General features: G+C 54.7%; 7 protein-coding genes across 7 annotated transcripts; 3 read left to right on the forward strand and 4 right to left on the reverse strand.

Annotated features, from left to right (window-relative positions):
• Window positions 1-110: 110 nt before the first annotated feature.
• Window positions 111-1,887, reverse strand: G647_08860 (uncharacterized protein; the record flags this gene model as incomplete). The annotated part of the gene is made up of 2 exons (XM_008733166.1): window positions 111-1,765; window positions 1,815-1,887. 2 exons carry the CDS (start codon window positions 1,885-1,887, stop codon window positions 111-113), a joined length of 1,728 nt encoding a protein of 575 aa, XP_008731388.1.
• Window positions 1,888-5,612: 3,725 nt separating this feature from the next.
• On the forward strand, window positions 5,613-6,647 carry G647_08861 (uncharacterized protein; the record flags this gene model as incomplete). Its single annotated transcript, XM_008733167.1, has 1 exon — window positions 5,613-6,647. One exon carries the CDS (start codon window positions 5,613-5,615, stop codon window positions 6,645-6,647), a length of 1,035 nt encoding a protein of 344 aa, XP_008731389.1.
• Window positions 6,648-7,075: 428 nt separating this feature from the next.
• On the reverse strand, window positions 7,076-8,296 carry G647_08862 (uncharacterized protein; the record flags this gene model as incomplete). Its single annotated transcript, XM_008733168.1, has 2 exons — window positions 7,076-8,134; window positions 8,234-8,296. 2 exons carry the CDS (start codon window positions 8,294-8,296, stop codon window positions 7,076-7,078), a joined length of 1,122 nt encoding a protein of 373 aa, XP_008731390.1.
• A 414-nt stretch (window positions 8,297-8,710) lies between these two features.
• On the reverse strand, window positions 8,711-12,316 carry G647_08863 (uncharacterized protein; the record flags this gene model as incomplete). Its single annotated transcript, XM_008733169.1, has 2 exons — window positions 8,711-12,105; window positions 12,157-12,316. The coding sequence occupies 2 exons, from the start codon at window positions 12,314-12,316 to the stop codon at window positions 8,711-8,713; spliced, it is 3,555 nt and encodes a 1,184-aa protein (XP_008731391.1).
• Window positions 12,317-12,639: 323 nt separating this feature from the next.
• Window positions 12,640-14,940, forward strand: G647_08864 (uncharacterized protein; the record flags this gene model as incomplete). The annotated part of the gene is made up of 3 exons (XM_008733170.1): window positions 12,640-12,772; window positions 12,822-12,989; window positions 13,040-14,940. 3 exons carry the CDS (start codon window positions 12,640-12,642, stop codon window positions 14,938-14,940), a joined length of 2,202 nt encoding a protein of 733 aa, XP_008731392.1.
• A 2,116-nt stretch (window positions 14,941-17,056) lies between these two features.
• On the forward strand, window positions 17,057-17,858 carry G647_08865 (uncharacterized protein; the record flags this gene model as incomplete). The annotated part of the gene is made up of 2 exons (XM_008733171.1): window positions 17,057-17,305; window positions 17,361-17,858. 2 exons carry the CDS (start codon window positions 17,057-17,059, stop codon window positions 17,856-17,858), a joined length of 747 nt encoding a protein of 248 aa, XP_008731393.1.
• A 3,953-nt stretch (window positions 17,859-21,811) lies between these two features.
• Window positions 21,812-22,012, reverse strand: G647_08866 (uncharacterized protein; the record flags this gene model as incomplete). Its single annotated transcript, XM_008733172.1, has 1 exon — window positions 21,812-22,012. One exon carries the CDS (start codon window positions 22,010-22,012, stop codon window positions 21,812-21,814), a length of 201 nt encoding a protein of 66 aa, XP_008731394.1.
• Between the last annotated feature and the right edge of the window lie 722 nt (window positions 22,013-22,734).

Consider the following 22,734-nt stretch of genomic DNA (forward strand, 5'->3'; position numbering starts at 1 on the left):
ACTTATCCGCCGTCTAGAAATTTGTGGAGCCCGGTGTAGAGGAGGAGAAACGGATGCGACGTGACGCACGGCTTGCCGCCATTGATATGCTGCAGTTGGGACATTTGCCCTCACACCCGATCAGAGACTCCATCGAGCACTGTCTCTCTACTCCCAAAGTCCTTCTCATCTCCTTGACTGCGTTGATCTCTCATGCTTTGGTCCTGCTCCGTCTGCTCGTTTCCCTCAGCCTCTTTCGCCTTCAGCTCCTTCAACTCCTTGCAGAATCTGCTGTTGTCCCTAATGTGGTCGCCGAACCTGATGAATGCGAACGGTATGATGCACATCCCGAGACTCAAAAACCCGAGCAGACTGCACGCCCACGCGATGCCAAGGTTGGAAAACATGGAATGCGCGGCGAGCGGGAGAACTACCCCGAAGACGCTTCTGGCTGTACTTGCCATGCCTTGGGCACTAGCCGCGAACGTTTGGTAGGCGTCACTAAGATAGTTGAGCAAAGCCATAAAGATCAATGTAAAGCCGGCCCCGAATGTGATCCCAGAGGCCACAGGAGCCAACCAAAAGGTCCCCGGTCTCGCGCTCCAACCGATCCAAAACAGTGAGACGACGTACAATGGCCCACCGATGCAGGCGAGAGGCAACCGTCGGTACTCTTCCTGCTCAGCCCATTTTGCATTTCTCTTTCTCGCTTTTGCCAGATAAGAATCCCACCAAATATATACCGGTGTGGCGAGAACAGACCCCACACCAATCGGGATGAAAGCAAGACCAGCCAAGCCGTATGACCACCCATACACGGAGTTTGGCCCTAGGAAAATAAATGGGTATGCTTCGAAGTAGAGGTAGAAGATGCCGTACGCCAACGCACAGTACGCCGAAATGCACATGACAATGACCTCCTGGAACAGCATGCGGTAAGGGCGAGTCATGACAACGGTCATGACGTATCGAAAGGTCTTCTTCTGGATGTCAGACTTGGCGACGATATTCGGATCCCCTGTCTCTTTGCGCAGTCTCGCTGCTTTGCGGCTCAGGAGCAGAGGAGCGTATGTCTCTGGCATGAACACAATGATTGGTATGGTTGCCACAGCCATGAGCGTCCCAAGAGCAAACACCCATCTCCACGATGTGTTTTCAGCGATAAACCCAGAGATGGCTGGTGCCAGTGCAGGCCCTATGGCCGTGGTACTCATAAAAAGGGCCATTACAAGGCCGCGCTCTCGTGGATCGTCGTACACGTCCGCATATAGTCCGCCTGTGATTGCGATCGGGCCAGAAAATCCAACCCCACAAACGAAGCGAAAGAAAAGCAGAGAAGCCCAATTCGGAGCGACCGCGCATGCCATGCTGAAGAGCGTTCCCATGGAGAAAAAGAGTAGCATCACTCGCTGCCGGCCATTATTCTCGGACAAGGGACCGCAGAGCGTCGGTCCAATGACATATCCGGCGAGGAAACAAGATATAGGAAGAGGTATCTGGACCTTCTGAGTCACTTTGAATTGAGCAGCGATGAAATCGATCGCCCCGCTAGGAAGAGAAGAGGAGAAGGTGCTGTTCATGACGGCCATGATGCCAGTGAAAAAGACGTAGAACTTCTTGCGTCGTGGAAAGTTGTACGGGTTGTCGGGATCCGTGGGGCTGAAGGATATGATCTTCCTCGTGTCCATTCTCTTTTCTTGGGTCTCATCTGGTGCCACGCTGGGCGGCTGCCCGCTTGTGAGAGTGTCTTGGGAGGCATCGGAAGGGTCGAAATCGGGCTTGACGTCTGCGACAATGTCAGAGGTCTGACTCCCGCCAGCACATAGGGGTATTACCCTGTGGAGATTGAGAAACCCTCAAGGGATTTCTTGAGGAGATCTGCTCCTCATCGTGGGTAACAAGACCCATGACCAAGTCCAATCACCTAAAGATCGCACGGTAGCCCCGAAACAACAGGGAACTCAGGACACAACTCAGACACGAGCAGCAACAACAAAAGTCGAGGTGATCAGAAGTGGAAAATACAGACCGTCTTTAAAGGTAGAGAAACTGTGACATTTTACGGTGCAAAAGTCCGCCCACTGAAGCGTTAGAAATGTACATCGGTGTTCTGAACGAGGTGAACCCATGGTCACGCCATGCCGCAAGGAGACTGATCAACGACCAATCCGTCATCGCGACGGACCGCGTAGTGTTATTCGATAAGCCACTGATATTAATGAAGACGAAGCTTGAGATAGAACATACACCTAAAATGGTGGAGAGATCGGTTATGACGGCAAAGGACAAATGGAGAAGTTCATTCAATGGAGAAAAGAAACTCTCGACGGAGCTGACGCAACTCCGATGTTGGTGCGTGCGGAGAAATTCAGACCGAGGGTCAAACGCGACATCGGCATTGAACCCTTGAGCAACAGACATCAGGACCCTGGATTATGGCGACAGATTGGGAAATGTTACAGAACGGATGCTCGATTTCCATCGTATGGTCTATTTGCGCCCGAACGCCATACACAGTATTAAAGGAACCCCAAAGCTTGATCGCAGCACGCATCCTAGCTCCACTTGGCGAACGACTCGATGTTCTCAGGCCATCTTCGAATTGTCCTCAGAACTCCTACGTGGCTTCTCGTCCCCGTCCCGGGCAGTAGAAAACCCAGGCCGCTCTGAGACGACACTTTCATAACTCGGCAATTCGGGCACCTCGACCTGCTGTTGCTTTCGCAGCCGACGAGAACTGACAAGGGCGGGTTTGCCATGGACATCTGAGAATTGTTCTTCGGTGAGGCGTGCCTTCTCTCGCTTCTTTTCTTTGCGCTCGTGAATGGCATGGCCGATAAGCAGGGCGGAGCCGACGATGATAGAGGCCATATCGATAATTTGAGAGAGCTGCAGATACAAGGATTCCCGGGGGTCAATCAAGAAAGAACTTGTGTTGGGTGCTGTTGGTGTGGTGCGGTGCGCAACTGTGGCTTCGGTGGCGCTTGAAGATGGAGAAGAGAAGCTCGACTAATTGCTGTGTGCAAGATATTGTTACTTCCGCGACTCTCGTCCCAGTATATATCTACACGCATCGTCTGCCATGTTCGTGAAGTATTTGTGGTCCGTTGCCACCTATTGGCCAGTCATGAAGTCATGGACGTAGTCGGCTGTTCGGGTTTGCTGCTCCGCCACTTCTCGCTGGCGCCCAAGCCTCCCCAAAATGACAAATGTTTGGGCTCGCCTCTGCTCGCCTCTGCGTGCCCCATCGCTTGCGTATTCGCTTCACTTGTCCCGCTCGAGGACATCGATCATCTTCCGCTAGCAATACGGAGTAGTCTACGCGCCAAGCCGCGTATCTCTCCATGATACACGTCTGCAAAGATGCAGGGCGTGCAACGTAGCACACTTGTGGTGCGTTCGGTATTGAAATTGCACCTGGCTGAAATAGAAGAAGCAACGGAGCCGGGGTCTTCGCTCGATCTCAGGTATTGTACACTGCAATAATGTTACATGCTCGTCGTATCCTGGCGGACACTGATAGTCCTCAAATCCAGGTCCTGTTTCTGGGTCCTGTTTTCCGTCTCTAGTGCCCATGCAAGTCGTTACAAGCCACGACAACTAACCGCCAAGAAAGCTCTCGACTTGGTGTGGCCTCAATGCAGTATGTTGACCCAGTGCAGTTTGCAAGTCGCGGTGCGGCTGGCGTACTCGGACTTATACACCCTGTGGTGCTCCATGATCGCGAGTCCGAATATGTCCACAATTGGGGAATCAGAGGAGAAGTTGGGTTCACCTGAATGGCTGTTAGAATAGTCCTCACCGAAGAGCTGCGATCGAGACCACATCAACTCACCCAAAGCACATGAACTTCTTCCACCCCCTGCTTCCAACCGTCCTCCGGTTTAGGCGTAAGTCGGTGAACCTTTCTCCATGTGGCCCGGTTACCATGTCAAATTGGTCGGTAGGCGGAGCACAAGTCCTTGCAAGCGTCGTCCTATGTTTCGAGTTGACAACAGCGGCGTAAACATGTAGCTTAGCGACCGGGTGGTCCTGATTGCTGCTCGAAAGCGGTAGATCTGGTTGCACGGTGGGGCTGTCTTCGTCGATGGCACCAAGGAGTCTTTGAGGTGGCGTCAGCCGCCGCGGTCGGGTGCCTGAATTGCTGTACATAATGGAAGGCGGGGTTGCGACAGCCGTAGACGGTGGTGACGGAGGAGGCGACGAGTTTGTGGTCGGGGAGCAGAGTGTGCTTGAAGATGATAATGTGCTGTCGAAAGATTCTGATGGTGATGGAGATCGGGAACGGGCCACGCCGGTGGCCTGTATGGGACGTGAAGGCATTTTGAGTTGTTTGTCTTCAAGTCAGCTTGTAAATTGTTGTGAAGATCGTACTCTGTGATCAGAGACGCAATCTCGCTACTGGAGAGGCGGCCGTGCTACAATCGGTAAAGCGGTCGGTACTGGGTATCCCATGTGCGTTCTTCGGGCATTTGCGAAAGTTCGAAGAGCGTACGACACGTCTTACAGCTGTTAGAGCTGCCACCGGAGAAATATGCAGGCCGTTTACCAAACTGCGGAGGGCTGATGGAAGTATACGAGGTAGAAGCAACGGCGTCGACGTGGATCGAAAGCCACTCTTAGGAGATTTAGAGAGGACATCATCTCTCCGCGTAGTTCATCAGTCCGCCCAGTGAGACCGCGGCCGTTGTCGATCATCTCACTATGGGAGCTGCTGGACCTTCGCCAGCGTCATCCGCGGCGCCTTTTCATATTCCGATTGTGCCTGGTCATTGGACCCTGAGATCGTGTAAAGCCCGAAATCTGCAAGCTAAGGACCGCTAAGGACCCCGGAAGCCCGGCAGTGGACGCCCCCAAACTCCGAGTCCGCTAATCGACGCCAGCGGCTTCTAATGGGGAAGCGATTGCCACGCCCAAACTCAATGTGCTCGGGAGACCGCTGTACGGACCCAGGCTTGACAGCGTGCCTGGCAACGACATGACGAAGATGGCTGATATGCAGGGCAATTAACTCGTACATGAAGGGTTCAGCAGGATTTGAGCCTCCGTCCACAAATGCGCCTTGTGCCTTGGAACGTCTGATGCTGATTCCTGCCAGCGAGACCGCCTTGTGAACATGTCAGACTTCCCGCGCCACTTCGCACCACCAGGAAGGTCGTCAGGGAACTGTTTGGATTCCTGCTTGTTCTCACGCGTGCAGCCTTCCATCGTCCGGATGTACTCGTGTCGTGTCGTGTCAATCAATCAATCAATCAATCACGACAGTGGCTTTATCGACACTGGTTTGAGGACGCTGCTGTTACCACCAGCTGCGGTCCGGCCATCTCCGTCGTGTCCCCCACCCTTTTCGGCGGCCCGTCTTTGATACCATTCATTGCTCCAATGGCTGGCTGTAGTCACCTTCCACCTCCACATCTTTATTGCCTCTGATACGGACATCGATCGACGATTCACTGGCGCGACTGTCGAACTTGAAGCCTAAGTTGATACTCGATCGTGGTAGGTCCAGGCCCCAAGAAGAGCAAGATAATCTACCATAGTACACCACATTTGAGCCGACGAACCTAAGCCTCGCCGCTTCGTCGAAACAGAAACACTGGCCAGAGAAAGTGTCAGAAGTGCACGACTGAAGAATGGAAGAAGCGACCGGCACGTCTTTCCCAATCATTGACATATCTCGCATCCACGACCCCGAGTCCCAACTGCAACTCGCCCAAGAAATCACCTCGGCCTGCCAGCAATGGGGCTTCCTCCTGCTCAAAGGACACCCGATACTACCGTCGGACATCGACGAGATGTTCTCCCTGGGAAAGCAATTCTTCACGCTCCCAGAAGACCAGAAGGCTCCCTACCCGATCACCTCTCGGACGATCGGCTACGTGGGAAGTTTTCAAGACAGAGGCAAAGACGATAAGATGTCCATGTGGTTCGGCGGCGGGCCCCCCGGCACGCTTGACGATAACAAGGCCATGCTCCCACCCTTCTGGCACGAGCACACGCGCAAAGTCGAGGCGTTCAAACACCAGTGCCACGCCCTGATCGTCAAACTCCTCGAGTGCTTCGCGCTGGCCCTGCACCTCCCGGACCGGGACTTCTTTGCGACCGCGCACGACGAATCCGCCAGCCAAGACAACTCCCTGCGCATGATCCTGTATCCTGCGCGCTCGGAAATGCCGGCCTTTGAAGGCCTGGGGTCCAGAATGGCCGAGCACACCGACTCCGGCAGCGTGACGCTCCTGTTTCAGCGGGCGCCGGGCCTCGAGGTCCTCTCCCCTTCTGGCTGCTGGGTCCGCGCCCCGCACATCCAGGACTGCATCCTGGTGAATTTGGGGGACACGCTCTCGTTCTGGTCCTCCGGGCGGCTGAAAGCCACGCTCCACCGCGTCACCTTTGGCAGCCTGTCGCACGACCAGGAGAGGCAGACAATGGCCTACTTTGCCAAGGCGAGTCCCGACACGGTACTGCAGCCCATCTTCGGCGAGAGCACGTCCAACAAGTACTTCACGAATGGCGTGGAGCTGAGGCCGGGCATGACGGTTCGCGAACTGAGCACCACTATCATGCGCAACATCTACGGCGCCGCGTTCCAGTCTGCTGAGAAGCAGGTCGAGAGGGCGGACGTAGCGACGAGTGCGAACAGGCAGACTGCTGCTGCTGCTGCTGTCTGAAAATTAGAAAGCATAGTATGTATCTCGCTCGATTAGACATTAATTCCCGATGTTTGTCAGATGAACGACGCTGCGTCTGACTGACTGGAGCACCGCCACGCGCGTGGGAACAGGCGTGGGAATATGTGTGTGCGTGTGCGCGTGCGTGTGCGCGTGCGTGTGCGTGTGCCGATTCGCTTGTATCTCTAGTAACACAGACACCGAGGAGTGTGTTCTTCTGCACACAGTAAACTTGCGCCGAAACATGTAATGGACCAAGTATTCAATTCACCGGCTTGCTCAGAACACCCACTCTGCTACGCACCCCCAGACAGAAGGACAGAAAACGCCGACATTCGCCCCAAATGGTAGACCAAAATTCAAGGGGGACACGAGACCGCTTCCAGGCGGCGAACCAAGGAGACATGAAGGCACCTCATGCGCAAGTCTCAGCAACATCGCCCCCCTCTCGATGCAGGCCGGCGGAAAACATCTTCCCATTCGCCCAAGTTGGGCAACACACCTCTCCTTACCGTCCCGCCCTTTCTTCTCCTGACGGTTCCTCCATCGGTCGTCACGCTCTCCACATCGCCGCCGTCGCCGTACTGGATCCCACTGCTCGGATCGTCCGGGTCGATCTCCCCGAGTTCAATCTTCGTAAGAATCATGGCCGCGAGGCGGTAGAACAGGGTGTCGACGTTCTCGCCCGTCAGCGCAGACACTTCCGCCGTGTATGGAATGAGCGCTTTACTGGCCCACACGGACGCGGCATGTGAAGTGACCTCACGGCCGTCGGCGGATAGCGTGGCGGTCCATTTCTGGGAGGCCAGCAGATTGATACTGTCGCCCCGTGATCGCGTGGTTGCGGTAGGCGTGGAGGTCGAGGTCGCCGATTTGAGCGACTCGCTACCACCTCCTCCGGAATCGTAGGGGAAATAGGATCTTCGACTCGAGGCGCTCGACGCCGCGGGCGTGGCCAACCCCGCCGAAGCGTCGTCGTCGCGGTATTGGTCTCGGTCTCGTGGAGTCCTCTGAGCGTGCGCACTGCCGTTCATGTGAACGCCCTGCGTCCGTCCAGCACCCGACGCAGGCTGCGATGATGCCCCATCCGCCAGATCGGCCTTGTTCCCCGCCAACACGACCGTCAGGTGCGGACTGGCCAGCGCGCGCGCGTCGCTCAGAAAGGTCGGCAGCGCGTGGAAGCTCGCCAGGCTGGCCACGTCGTAGACGAGCACCGCACCCGCGGCGCCGCGGTAGTAGCTCCTGCTGACGCTGCGAAAGCGCTCCGTCCCCGCCGTGTCCCATAATTGTAGCTTGATTCTCTTGGCGCGCTGGCCGGCCGAGCCTCCCACCTTGACGATCTTGGAGGAGAATTCCACGCCGATGGTCTGGGAGGAGAGGACGCGCCATTCTTGGTTGATGAACCGGTGCAGGAGGCACGATTTGCCGGCGCCGGAGGGGCCCAAGAGCACGACTTTGGCGAGGTAGTCGTACATGCTGCTTAACTCCTAGCGCACTCACACATGTCCACGTCAGTTGCTTGCCCCCGGTCACAACAGTAGCTTTGTGGAGAGAGTGATGGGAGTGCGGGTAGCCGGGGCACCTACCTGGTGCTGATCCGGCACTGAGCTGAGGTCTGATGCCGCCGAGGTGCGGCGCGGGCGAGCCATGTCGGCGATGGTGCTCGAGTGAGAAGCCGGCTGGCGCTATGTGCCGTTGTCCTGGATTCTCGCGGTTCCATGGGTGCGGGATGCGTTGACACTGGTGGAGCGCGACATTGAGCAGCCAGATAAGATGTGGATTGGCACGGTGGGTACGAGACGCAGTTGCCGGCGTGGATTATGCCGAATGACGCGGCGCCACTTGGGTGGCTTCCGGGGGCTTAAGCCGCTTAAGTCTGACGTCTACTAGGGCCTATTAGGCCCTATTAGGGCTCATTGGCCCGACTGGGCCTTTATGCTTTTCAGCGCCATGTGTCTACAGTGCCGTCTGTAGCAAGGCCCCGTCGACATCGATTGAGCGTTACAGCAATTTCTGACCTTTTGGAGGGGACGAGCCCCAGCGCAATGGTATATGTACCTGCTCTATCTCACCACCTCGTCTCTCCCATCCTGCCCCTCTCGCACAATCTTCGCGCCAATCTTCTCTGTAATCTCGATGAACTCCACCTGCCGGATCAGATTCTGTGTCGCGCTCAAGGCCTTCATGACTAAGGCTTGATTCCTCTCGGTAGTGGCGGCTCGGAAACTTCTCAGCAGAAATTCGCCGAGCATCTCCACTGACCAGTCATCAGGGATCTCTGCGATGACAGCCACCGGGTCGAAGAAGACCGCGAACTTTCCTAGCAGGTGGGATGTGCGTTCGAGGCGATCTTCGACATCGTCGATAGTCAGGAATTCGCGGAAAAGGAAGTTGAATAGCTCGGTTTGCACATCACGGGAAGGAAGTGTCGAAGGGTCGATGGGATAGGGCGACGAGGATGATGGGCCGCCGAAATAGCAGTACCGCATGGCTGTGTCGTAGTCGCCTAACCCGTGAGTGAGGAGGCGAAGGGCTTCCTTGTGGCGACCTTGGCGAGCATCGAGGATGATAGACTCCGAAACGAGGTATGTTGAGAACGGAGCCAAGCGTTCAAGAACCATGTCAACCGAATAAGTCAGGTCTTTGCCCGCGACTGTTGACACGCCAGTTGCGTATGCGCCACTTCCGAGGAGTTGAAGGAGACGCAGTCGCGATTCCCACCACGGCTCAGGGGGAGCGTTCTGATGGATAAAGTCGAGGTAAGTTGGTTTGGGAGATTCCAGAGCTCGATAGGTCGAATAGCTCTCGGCGAGTGACGTCCGCGCGGCGTCGGATTTCTCGAGCACTGTAAGCACCGAGTCGAGGTAATAGCCGATCAGGTCATCCGCGTACTGGTCGAGATGCTTGCCAAAGACGAGATGTTCCAGATACTGTTGGACAGCACCTGGAGCATGATCTTTGAGTAGTTTGACGACATCCTGGGGACTGAATCTGACGCGAGCGGTATCGTCTGTGAAAACTTGCACGGCCAGCTCTGGGTTGCGTTGTGCAAGCCATAAGGCATAGTCCTGTACGAGGTCGACATCACGAATCATCGTCAGGTAGCGGCGCAATTGTCCCTCCACATATCCGACGTTGGAACTGTAATCCATATCCTTCTCACCATCGATGATCCGTCGCCATGTCGTCAACACTTCGCGTGCCTGCTTTTTACTCTGATACAGGCGACTTAGAACATAGAGTCGACTATATCGTTCCAGTAGCGAGGCCGCGCGATCGAAATCACCCTTCCAATGGTCGACAACGTTGTGAAGCTTGGCTCTGACTGACTTCTGTGCGGGACTTTCCGCCGGCAGGGCTTGGTCCAGGTACAGCAAGACGTGAAGTAGCGCGGCATCGACAGAGTTAAAGACATACTGGTCATCTGTAATGCTACCATAGCCTCGCTTTTCTTGCCAGAGCATGAGAAAGTGCCTTATTGTCATCCAGAACTCGATAGGTGCATCTTCAAAGCCTGAAATTGGACATTCATAGTCATGCAGTAAATCCGCCATGCCTTGGTGGAGCCATATACCTTCAGGCCCGTAGAGGACCTCTGAGAAGAGTGGCGGTGACAGAAGCAGCACAATCCGTGGGTCCAGACCTCCGTCATGCAGCGTATTTTCCACGGCTCGAAGCAGATCTTCCAGGTCTGAGGAGACCGAAACCCGTGTCTGTAGATGTAGGAACAGAATCAAGCTAGCTTTTTGCCTGACATAATTGAGCGTGAGAAATTCCGTTTCGTCCTTGGGTTCGCGACCGTGAATACCCGCCAAGAACCCAAATATATGCCCAGGCTTGACCTCGGCGGCGTTGCCATCCACCAAATGCTGCTTAAGCCGGTATTCCAGCTGCGATATAAGTGGATTTTGTAGAACCATCAGAAGCTGCTGACCGTGCCAGACAACATTTCTCGTGAAAGCTCTGCCGAAGCGACGGGCAAGTGACCTCTCTTCGGCGGCCCGTTTGTCTACGAGCTCCAGCGAAGGCTCGACCGGCGTGGCAAGAGATTGACTATCAAACAACGCGCGCTCCTGCTCGACTTGCTCCACTGCAGACTGCGTCCGCGGGTCGCTTTCCCGGTTGACGCCTTTTCGATGCGCCAGGAAGCCAAGAGATAATGGCACAAGCTGCAGAAGCTCTCCCGGAACCTTGAAAAAATGGTGATGCGTGCTGAGCGTGTGGCGTAGACCTGCGCGAGGGTTGTCCAACTTGCTAGCGGGGAGTGTAACAAGTGTGCGAGGATGAGTCAACTCGGAAGCGTTCTCGACGTGTTGCATCTCCAATCTTCTCTCTGTGACGCCCTCCTCGGTTTGTCGTAGAAGCGCACAGATGATCTTACCTTCATCTTCCGAGTACGGAGCGCCATCATAATCTGGAACATTGAAATTGTCGACAAGCAGATCTTCTGGGTAGCTCGCGAAATCAATGGTACCCCGGACGACATCACCGTCGAGATTGACGAACAGCCCGACACCTGGCTCGGACTCATTCGTGCCAGTGGTGAGCATGAACTCGGTCGGAAAAGGTGAAAGAATATGGGGCTTCAATCGCTTCTTCACATGCCTATTGTCAGTGGTGGCTGCTGATCTGGTCGGGAGGGCTTCGGTTGATGCCCGTGGACGAGCCTTTGGACGAGCAGTCGCCTCTCTATCTCCAGAAGGGAGTGGCAATGTTGGCTGGCCGTCCCTTGCTGCAGCCGTATCCGGTGGCATGAGATGAGACGACTCCTGGCGACGACCTTGAGAAGCGTCTCTTGTAGAGCTGATAAGATTGCCCATGCTGGTACTTCTACCATGGCTGGCAGCGTCTAGAGGTGGAGTAGATCGCGCAGGAGACCTAACTCCACTGTCCGGAACCGGGTCCTCTTCTGCAGGTAATGAGGATATTGGAAACAGGGGGATCTTCTGTTGATGTTCTACTTCCAAGAGGGCATACCCAGTATCGTCAGCCACACAGGCAATCGTCTCCCTCCTGCTGGATCTTAGACATCCCGGGTATTCGATGTTGTTTCTGATAGGTCGTAGCCTCTCGCCCACTCTCACCAGCATGATCCGTTTGGCGTTCGCAATCATGACCACCGGCCCCTCCGGATTGTCCTTGTCCTCATTTTCGTCGATGCCGCCTATCCACTGGACGCCGGTGGGCTCCCTGTTAGGAAAAGCTGGGCTGAATTCGGGCAACGAGTAGAATGAGACGACCCCGTTGCATAAAACGCATGCTTTCAACGGGCCGGGCAGGACGAGTATCTGTTGGATGCCGGGAGCATTGGGAGGGTCAACTGAAGAAGCATGGCCACTGGGCTGTAATCGGGAGGCTAGAATGAAGGTCGGAGAGGCATTCTCATCTCCAGGCTCTGGGGGTATCGAGACGAGGTGCAGAATCTCAGCGGCCGAGGTGCCAATATATAGATTGTTATCTGTTTTGAGTAAGCGGGATACCTCAGCGCCTCGATGGCGTCCTTACCTACTCCAATACTCTACACAGGTAATAGACACTTGGTCGTTCCCGTCCTCTGTCGTCAAGGGTATATCCTCCAAGACGGGACGAAGGACATATGGGCCGGGTTCCGGTGCAGTCAGCCTCTGTCGCTTCGCCGGCCGCTTCTCAGGTTGGTCTGCTTCGTCCATTGCTAGGGCCGAGCTCTGTGGGCTTGGTCGAGCCGGCCGACCATTCCTACGAGCAGAACAGGGACAATCTGTTTGCAACCACTACTTTGTTTGGTGGCCCTCGATCAGGCGGATGGATTCGGGCGGATGATTGCTCTGTGGCTCGGGTGGATCATGCGGCCTGAACCGCAGTCTTATACCTAACGGAGGCCACGTCTTCTTGCCGTCGACTGCAGGTTGACGCGTTTGCGACTGGATCGGCTAGAAAATACACAGCTTCCGAAATACTAATGGACGCCGAAAGTCGCCCGGAGTCAAGTCATTAGGGATCGGTCTCCTGCCGTATGGACGGGCTGGCCGTTTCGGAGGCCCCTGCCTCGACCGCGGAGAATGATGGAATTCAACGAGAGACCGGTGGGGAGGGTGCTATGGGTTCGACAGAGAACAAGTTCCAGAAGGCGATAGCCGCATGGCGGAGTAGGATCTTTGGTGGTGTCATGTATCTGCTGTCGCTGACTTCTCCCAGACATCGATCTTTCGTCGTTAATGCCGCAGTTAGATGCAACGGCCTCAGAATTGGTTGCGCAGCAGAAGGAGGCATTGCTCGAGAGGAAAGAACTAGCTCAAAAAACGAAAGAGTTCCGAAAGCTGGAGGATGCGGCCAAATTGACAGAGTACAAGTCGCTCTTGAAATGTACGTCCCACACATGTTGCGCTCGTACTCGGTATCCTGACTATCTGCAGCGTATCAGACATTCATTGATCTGATTACCGGCCATGGCAAGACCTCGTCGGCCGCCTTTCTTCAGCTATACCAGCCTCTCTCTGAAGCTCCAGATCCGTTCCCTCTCCTCGAAGCGTCTGTCGACTCTCTCGTTGCGTCCGAAGATACCGTGCCTAAGCTTACCACGGAGAACGAGCAGCTGTTGGCCAGAGTGAACAAGTTGACTGCCCAGCTAGAGGAGACGGAACAAAGACTCCAAGACGAGAGCAAGGCAAGAAAAGATGCTGAGGCCGGAAGAGGAAGCCAGGTGCAGGAGGTGGAAGAAAGATGGGAGAAGGTGTTGGAGGAAAAGCAGAGCAACTGGACGGCGAAAGAACGGTCCCTGGAGGAGAAGATTGAGAATCAAGACAGGTTGCTTAAAGAGCTGAAAGCTAGCTACGAAGTATCGCAGAGACTTCAAGATGGATCTGGCGAAGCTGCCTCTTCCAAAGCCGCGGCAGCCGAGTTGGAAATGATGACCTCCGAACTTGAGAAGACAAGTGCTCGCCTTGCTGACATGGAGGCGAGGAATGAGCAACTGAGAGTCGACCTCGCTCACGCCACTTCCCAGTCGTCTCGAAATCACGGTATTGAAGATGATCCTGCCTTCCTTCGCCTCCAATCAGAGAACTCATCACTACTTCGGAAAATCGAGGCAGCAAGGTTTGAGAGGCAAGCAGAAAAACGAGATTGGGACAATAAACTACGTCAAGCGGATAGACAACGCTCTCAATTGGCAGCAGACAATGACGACTTGCGTGCTAGAGTGAGCAAATGGTCTGACTACGAAGACCTGAAGCGGGAGCTTGACACTCTTCGATCAATAGAACTATCCATGGGCGTCGAGGAGGATGGCGACGAGACTCCTGCAAACGGGTCGGCGGAGCATGCTACTCAACACTCGTTGGAACAACTTTTGCTCGCCAAAAACAAAAAGTTGAGCGACGACCTTACCTTGCTACGAGTGTCCCACCAAGATCTGCAACGTCAGCTGGAAGACCTGCAAGAGGAGTTGTCACGCACCAATGCCGAGCTTGAGAAATCTCAAAAACTGTCGTCGACGCTGGAGAATGATTTGATGCGGGTGCAAGAAGAGGCTGAGAGTGTTCTTCCCTCGTCTGGTATGTCAGTTGCCGGGACTTATATCTCTCGACATCCGGCTGGCTCATTACGGCGAGGAAGGGCATCACCTACATCCTCGATCATCTCCGGCTACGACACACAACGGCGGACCAACACTCTTGACTCGCTTCGAGGAGAAGGGGTGGGAGGCGGCTCAGGCATACTCCCCATGATCCAAGGCCAAAGGGATCGCTTCAAGCAGAAAAACCAGCAACTGGAGGAAGAGCTCTCCAAGACTTATGCGACAGTCACGTCGCTACGGCAAGAGATTGCGTCCTTGCAAAAGGATAACCTGAGCCTCTACGAAAAGACTCGCTACATCTCCGCCTACAATCGCGCCCCAGCCACTTCCTCTTCATCCTATTCTGGGGCGCCTCCAAATACTGCAGCGTATGCTGACGATACTACTACGACGAATCGGTGGAAGTCGCAGTATGAAGCCAACATTTCACCCTTTGCCGCCTTCCGCGGCCGAGAAGCTGCGCGTGCTTACAAGCGCATGAGTTTTCCCGAGAGGATCATCTTCTCGGTGACGAGGATGGTTCTTGCCACCAGGCTTTCGCGCAACCTCTTTGCCGGGTACTGCCTTGCACTGCACATGTTGGTGTTTGTCATGCTCTACTGGATGGGCACCGCGGACATCGATCGAAGTGCTGTCCACTTGGGCGAAGCGGCGGCCGCAGCAGGTGTTGCAGGGCTTCGGTCCGGCTCTGTTTCTGATCCTCTGGCCGGAGATTGGAAGCAGGAAGGATTTGGATAGTATGCGCCATAGTCAGGCTTCGGAACCCGGCAGGGCGAACGCATCAACGACCGCGTCCGAAGGTACTCAGCGCGTTGATACTTCCTCTTCCAGTTGCACCAGGTATCCACGCGGATTTTGAACACGTGGCCAACTTCTCGTTCCAAGCCGGAGTGTAGGAAGGAAGACCTCCATATATACTACGATTACTCTTTCGCACAGCAGCGCCGCACAGACATTAGCGTCATCTGATGACAAAGCCGCGTCGTATATAGCATCTAGGGATTCACACTGAGGTCTGAACCCTCGTGGCGGAACACCGTCTGCTTGAGTGTTCTAATTCGAGGCCGCCGAAAGTGGTGGTTGCTCATGACCGTTGTAGTCCAGGGACATGCGCAGCCAGATTTGGCCGCTTGGATCCATAATCAATCCTCCCGACGGACTTTGTTCTAGAACATGCCTCAAATATTGTTCTTGCCCGACTAACCATAATCCGTAGGTCCACTGGTGTATGTTGGACTGTAGCAGCACGTCATGGTCCCGTTCTACACGGTGTGGCTGGCAACGACAGTCGGCTGCTCACTCCGTGCAGCCGCACTCGGGCAGGATGTACTCCTACGGCATCCTGGGTGGCTCGGTGCCCCAGCACCCTATCAGGGGCAAGCTTAAGGCGGACCTTGCGTGTCCCACGCCCTCACTAGGCAATCGCTCGCTCCTCATCATACTTAGGAGTCCGTAGTGCTCTCAGATTCAGATCCATGGTGGCCAACACCAAAAAGTTGCTCCCGTGGCACTCGGTGTATAGTGAGACGACGTGCTCCTCGGCACAGTCAGCGACGCGCTGGGCCAAGCTTCGAATTCGTGTCCGTACGCGCCTTACGCGCCCTTCGAGATCGAACGTTTCCATCTTCAAGCGATCTGGACCTGAGTGGGCATTCAGATAGCCGCCGACTTGGGTTGATTGGACATGAGCTTCTGAAAATCATGAAACGACCACCAGGTCGGCTTTGACTGAAACGGGAGCATCTTGGCTCGACTGCAGACGATGGCGCCGAGAACGAGCTGGGGAATGGGGACCCTGGACAACTCAGAATGAGTCCGTCGCTGTATGCAGCTGCACGTCATGAGTCAAGTGGGTCGGCAGTGACATGCTAACGGTCCTAACTGGCTGACTTGTGGCTTCCGGGCGGCAGTAAGACAGCCAGCCAACTTCCGCAAGAGGCCTGATCGAAGCCGATAGGAAGAACGAGCGCTGGCGTCCAGGCCAACAGCAGCCATCAGGCGAGCAACACGAGCGGGTCGAAACCTGCTTCTCAGGAACAGTGTCGACAACTGTAACACCTGGGACACCAGCGCAATCGTTCCCGAAAAACACTATTTTCAAGAATGCACATCCTCGATCACATCAAATGACCCTAACAATAACAGTAATAGTCGGGCACTCTGTAAATAACTGCATCCTGGGTACCGGGTAGGTACTCTTCCGGCTCTTTTCATAGAGACAATGTCTTGGGTACCTAGGTAAGGATTGTGCCTGGACGACGGTTATTTTGGTCTAGCCGTAGCGGGGGTGCTCCAGGCGTTCTGTCGCTCTCCCAGGCTCTTCAGGCTCTTACGCGCAGCCTAGCCGGAATCGTCATAGGCGCCAAATTCCCCAGGCAAAGCTTCTTCCACGCGCGCCAATAATGGCCCATGGCTCTTCTAAATTTACCCATGCCCCCCCATGTCCGACCCCCCGTCGATAGACACGCAGCCGGGAAATCTCCCTTGCCGCCTCGTGCAGCCATTATGCGATTAAGAGCCTCCACCAAAACTGGCGAGCCAATTACCGGGCTATGGCCTGACTTAGCAACATCGCCTGCTTGCATATGCGCATGTTCCACATTCCCTGCGATCCTATCCCGGGTCAGCATGGCAGGCCATTTTACAAGTGATATAAATGTCGGCGGCTGGTCGCGACCATGGTCACGGAACCCGGTGCATCATCAAATACAGACGTTCTCTCAGCAGCCGCTCTTCAGCTCAACTCACAATCACTTCGCATCGCTCCTTTGCAGTCCAAAGTAGTTGAAGGCCCGGCAATCCCTTCTTTTGACCAAAGTAAATCTCACCAAGTCGATATCGCTTCCTCGCCACGATGAAGTACTCGATACTACTCGCCTCAATGGCCACCACTCTGATGGCTGCACCTACCCCAACCAGTTGGACGCCTGCATTAGCTGGCTATTTCGATGTCGTTTTCAAATACATCCAAGAAGCTAAGACCGAAGGACGAGCATCGGCGACATGCGATCTCTCGAAAGCTGTCATGCCAGTTGCCCCGACACCACTCCCGTTCCCTCCCGGGTTGGTGCTTGAACATGTCGCCCTCGGCAGGGGTGTGCAGGTAAGGCCCCCATATCCCGGGGTTGAGAACCTTCAGTCACTGACAGGCATGATAGAACTATACCTGCGACAACGCCACAGCAACGCCCGCCGCCGCCGGTGCCGTTGCCAAATTCTACAACGTCTCATGTATCGCCGCCGACTACCCAGATCTACTCACGCCCATCACCAACCTTGCGCTGGAAAATCCTCTTCCCGCCGAACCAGCTTTAGTCTTGGAGCCATCAGATCTCGAGCTGTCGGCGCACCACTTCTTCTCCAACACCACCACGCCGGTCTTCGCGTTCGATGTCGAGGGTGGTCCCGACCTAGGCACGGTCTTCACACAGAGGGGCAACTCTTCCGACGCACCAGCAACCGCCCTTGCAGGTCCCGGCGGCGTCGGCGACGGTGCTGTCGATTGGCTTTACCTTACCACTCGATCAACCACCACGGGTGAAACCCAGGCTGTCTACCGATTGGACACGGCAGGCGGACAGCCACCCGAGACCTGCGCGGACATGGGTGCGGAATTCAGCGTGGAATACTCTGCTGTCTACTGGTTCTGGAAGTAAACTAATCATGAGTACTTTTTTTGGGGAAGAAAATCTTCCTATGGTCTTTTTTTGTGGCGTTAGGGAACCATATCGGCATACATGAACTTTCTGATGCCTAGTTAATGGGGTGGCTTTTGATTTGAACCTTCGGGTACACCACTCTAGGCAGTACATATTCTAGATACTGAAGAGGGAGAAAAAAGAGGATCAAATTCAAGACAACCGGCAAACGTTAGACACTCCATCACTCCTTCCACGGGCACCGGTCCCGCCGATCTTGAATCTGTAAATAGAGTGGATAGGATTGTCCGTACGGCTGACACCTCGCGTGATCCTCTTCCTTCCACGGACAAGGCTCACATCCCTGTTGTTCGTCCCCGACTTGGCAACCGCTGGAACAATGTTTTTCCGGTGCTTGTCGCCTTTTTCAATGTGCACGTGCCCCCACCTAACAAACCCCTGTACGAGATACGAGTACGGGGCTACGAGTACGCTGTAGACGATGGCCAGAGATCCGAGCACGGGTACGAGATACGAGGAGGGCTTGGACCCACCACTGGCCACCCAGACTGCAATTGAAACCTCGTTTACTTCGTGCCCTCCTCACACATGTGAAATCAACAGTCCTCCTAAAGCATCGAGGGCAACCTTACTTCCTCTCCGCAAAGCCCTGCGCAACAATTTATCCACTTAGGATCTATCTTCTTCGTTCACCACGTACAGCGATTTGACTACCGAACCTCGGGAGGACTGGTCCCTGCCGTTGTGGGATGCTTCCGCCATGAGCTTGGACGTAGCTTGCGCACGGACAGACAGACATCCACGCGAGCGAACATTCACTCGCTTGACGAAGCTTGCGCACAGACAGACAGACATCCACTCGAGCGAATATCCACTCGCTTGACGAACCTTGTCCTCGCGCATTGTCTCGAGAAGGAGAAGGCAGTCATGACGGACGCCTTCGCAACGCCCGAATGTTCTGGATCTCTCCGTTGCGGGACTTGCTTGCAGGTACGAATTTCTCGTCTATCCCACTAATCGAACCACTTCTAGCTATAGCTGCCTATGGCCGCTGCGAAAGATAGACGCTCTCTCGTGCCGATTGTAGGTCGAGAGAGCTCCAATTCAGGCACTATACTATCGGCATTCAGGATTGTGGTTTGGCCCCTACTTCTCCCGTCGAGCACAGTCCACTACACAACTTTCGCGCGCGCAGTCAAAGCGACAAGGCTACAACATAAAAAAGGAAAAATGAGAAAAAAAGAGAGTAGAAAAACTCAAAACCCAAAACAATAACTCCATCACAACTTCCACTTCGAAGGTAGAAGTTGTGGTCTCGTTATTGTTCATTGATTGGGCTATATCCAGTGGTGGCAAGCCAACCGATCTACTCCCATCTCGCGGTCATCTGTTCGATGAAGTCGCCGATTTGACTTGTCAAGTATGCAACCATTATGTTATTTCTGTGCCTGTTTGTTTTATCCCACCACTTGTCTCTCGTATCGTTGGGAGGAAGTCGAGGAGGATCGGATTTCGAGCCACAGCGGGAGTCGAACAGAGGGATTGGGATTGTGTCACACAATTCGTCTCGAACGCGCCTTCTAGCCCGGTGCTAGTTTGACCTGCGCCCGGGAGGATATTGTGACTGAATTTGTGAATCGAAAAAACATGTGCAGTTAAAACACCGGTGGATTGCGGTTGGGCGATGCTCGGGGAGGAAGCCAGAATACTGCCAGACCTTGGTGGCAGCTGCGCTGCCCTGGCTGCTCGCGCTGTGATATGGGGATAAGGAGGTATACGCCCTCATCAGTATTTCTCTCACTACACGTGGGTCACAGTCCCGCGCCAGGACTTTCCAGCGTTTGCAGACACGCATGATGCATCGAGAAATGAGACGGTGCCATGGCCTACTTGCTGGGCCAGCGGCGGAGTGCTAATGCCTGGCTCTGGTATGTCCTCCTTCGGGCGCGTTCAAATCTTGCTGAATTTACTTAGATATGACTTCGGATGGATATCGATCTCGACTCGACGCCGCTAAACACTGAGCAAGATTGAGTGCTGACGACGGCTCGAGCAGTCAGTATGATGGCCGGACCGCTGGTCAACCCCCTGACTGCGCAAGTCAGGACCGCGATTGCACAACTGACTCCCCCACCCTTCCGCACGGCCACCAGTAGAAAGCCTTCCAAGTCGAAGAATGGCATTGGGACAACCAAAGCTACCACGGAATGCCCTTGCCGACAAACTATCTTCGCCACAAGCGTAGGTCACAAGGCTTGCAACGACACCGGGTGGTCGTCGAACACGACCCCACCATAGGGCTCCGTCCATTGTTCTTGCAAAACCTTCATCAGTCGAGCAAATCATGCTCGGCGGACATCCTCAGATGCAGATCCCTGTTTCCGAAAGTCCACTCTTGCCAATGGTACAGCAATTCAGCCAGGGAGCTGTGGGGACGGGGCACGGACACAGACAAGTCACAAGAGACTCAAAAGTGTAACGGCTCCAGCCAATGTCTGATGGGATCGGCGCCATCTATGCTCAATCGAGAATCACGAACCATGGGTTCGACTCGCGCCGGACCAATCGACAGAGGCTGCCTCTAATTGAACCAAAGCGGTCGATAACCAGATCTAAAGCATTAAGGTGAGAAATATTCTGATCATGCGGAGGTCAGCGCCTTCCGCCATCCGTTTTGCGCTTAATTCTTCCCTCATACAACGCACTTACCAGCACAGCAGCCGCAGCACTCCTCACCATATTCAGCGACATCATATCCACCACATCTCATAGAACACTCGGCAACACAGTTCAGAATGGCATTGGCATTCTGGAATCCCGGAATCAGCATACTCCAAGCCATCCTGTCGGCCTTTCATCCCTCATTACCATTGGAACCACTTCCAGGGCCATCGACGCGTCCAACACCTTCAACAGCACCATCACCATCACCTGCTTGGCGGGAGAACGTCCCACTGTGTCCGCAGCGATGGGGACCGCCTCAATTTCAACCTCTGCAGCCATCCTCGGGGTTTGTCACTCCCGCGAGATGCACCAGCGTACCTCGGGCCCTCAAATTACATCTCATTCATCATCATAGTTGGAGGATGCTCTGAGTACGGTACTATATCCAACGACAACTTTCTTGGGAAATAAGTATATCACAACGGCGACAACAATCAGGTATTTATCCATCAATTAACAAGACTCGCACCCCAAGCTCCAATGCACGTTATCACTGACGTCCTCTGCAGAACGCGATATAATTGGATCAGCGTTGGGGATAGGACCGGACTGGTCTCTATTCATCCTTCTCAATGGACATCAAGATACTGCCATGTCCTTCCAAACCAACGACGACAGCAACGACGACAGCAACGACGACAGCAACGACGACAGCAAAAACAAAGCTGAATATGACCGATGGGTGGATGAACCGCTAATTTGTCTTCGGACCAGCTAGGGACAACGAAAGGAACAGCGTGGATATCCACTTGTCCACGAATTGCTCGAAAAGCATTAAACCAGCGACATTTATCAGAAATAGAGTGTGGCGTGACTGTCCTACAGCCGCCGATACTGTAGCACGGGCTACCCTTCGGTCACAGGGGGCCTTGGAAAGAGGAGGACGCTCCGGAGAGGCACCTTCACGAGGTGCGGGGCGTGAGTAGCAGCGCGAGTAAGAGCCCGAGGAATTGATGCCTTGTCGGGTCCGCGGAGCTGTGAAACCGAGTCCTCTCCTGCTTTGTGTAGTTTCCTTTCCAGTTTGCAGTCTGCGTTCTGTAGTCTGTGTTCTATAATGCGTCGAGTCTATGAACTTCGAGTACAACCCATCACACGCGTACCCACCTATGGAGGAGTGCATCTCAATATTTCCTGGAATGGTCTTACGAACCACGAGACAATGCAGTCGATTTTGCATACACCGCCAGACGCGCTCACTGCTGCGTACTCACTCAGGCGCTCGAGCCTCAATATGAAGAGTGCAAGCGAAGGGGAAGGCCTCTCACTTCTACTTCCCAATCCATCTTGTCCGCGTCCGCATGTCCGCCTGTGTCCTCCACCTCATCGTCGGCGTCGGCGTCGGTATCTTCACCCTGACTGTCTGGGATCTCGAGCTCCGAGAGGACTTGACCTTTGGCGACTGCATCTGATCCAATGTCCACATCCATGCCTGTATGGTTGTTGCTTTCGTTCTCAAACCCCATGCCCTGTTGCGTTGTTGGTGTTGCACCCGCGCCTCTCGCTACCGATATCAATTGCTGATATACCGCCCTCGACATCGCAGACTCGGTAAGCGAGAGGAGCCTTCATGAAGGCTTCGAACTCCGCCTGCTCCCTCAATTGGATACGTTGGACCGTCTGCGCGACCAGCTGATATGACGGATCGCCTGTGTTTCTTCCGATCAGCGTGGTGTGGATGTGTTCGCTGATGCTTTCGACCTTCCTGGGCCCGCACGGCGAGTGTGCCTGTGGAAGCCACCGGCCAACAAACAAGGCGTTCAACTCCTTTGTGATCTCCTGCTTTGCAAGACCCTTGCCTTGGACGTCGAAGTCCGGAATCTTACTCCCGAAGCGGTTGAGCAGAAATCTGTCATCTGCTTCCGTATATTTTGCCAGAGTCGGAGGGAAGTCTGTGAATGCTGGGTCCGCGCTAGGAGATCCCCCAAACAGACGCTTGAGGTCATTGCGCCATTGGTTTAGTGCCTTTATGTGCTGGCCATTGTGTTTCATGAAGGCATCGGGCCTGGCAAACGTGGCTGCAGTCCGGATGAGCCCATCCACCTGACGGGTCTGGAAGTTGAGAATCGCGGGGTCATAGTTCGCAGAAGTGACTTGGGTGGCGAAGCGGTTGGCTGCGCTGTGGCAGGACCTTTTGCGTCGCTTTACGCAT

Source organism: Cladophialophora carrionii (genome assembly GCF_000365165.1).
Source record: "Cladophialophora carrionii CBS 160.54 unplaced genomic scaffold supercont1.8, whole genome shotgun sequence".
Classification (NCBI taxonomy): domain Eukaryota; kingdom Fungi; phylum Ascomycota; class Eurotiomycetes; order Chaetothyriales; family Herpotrichiellaceae; genus Cladophialophora; species Cladophialophora carrionii.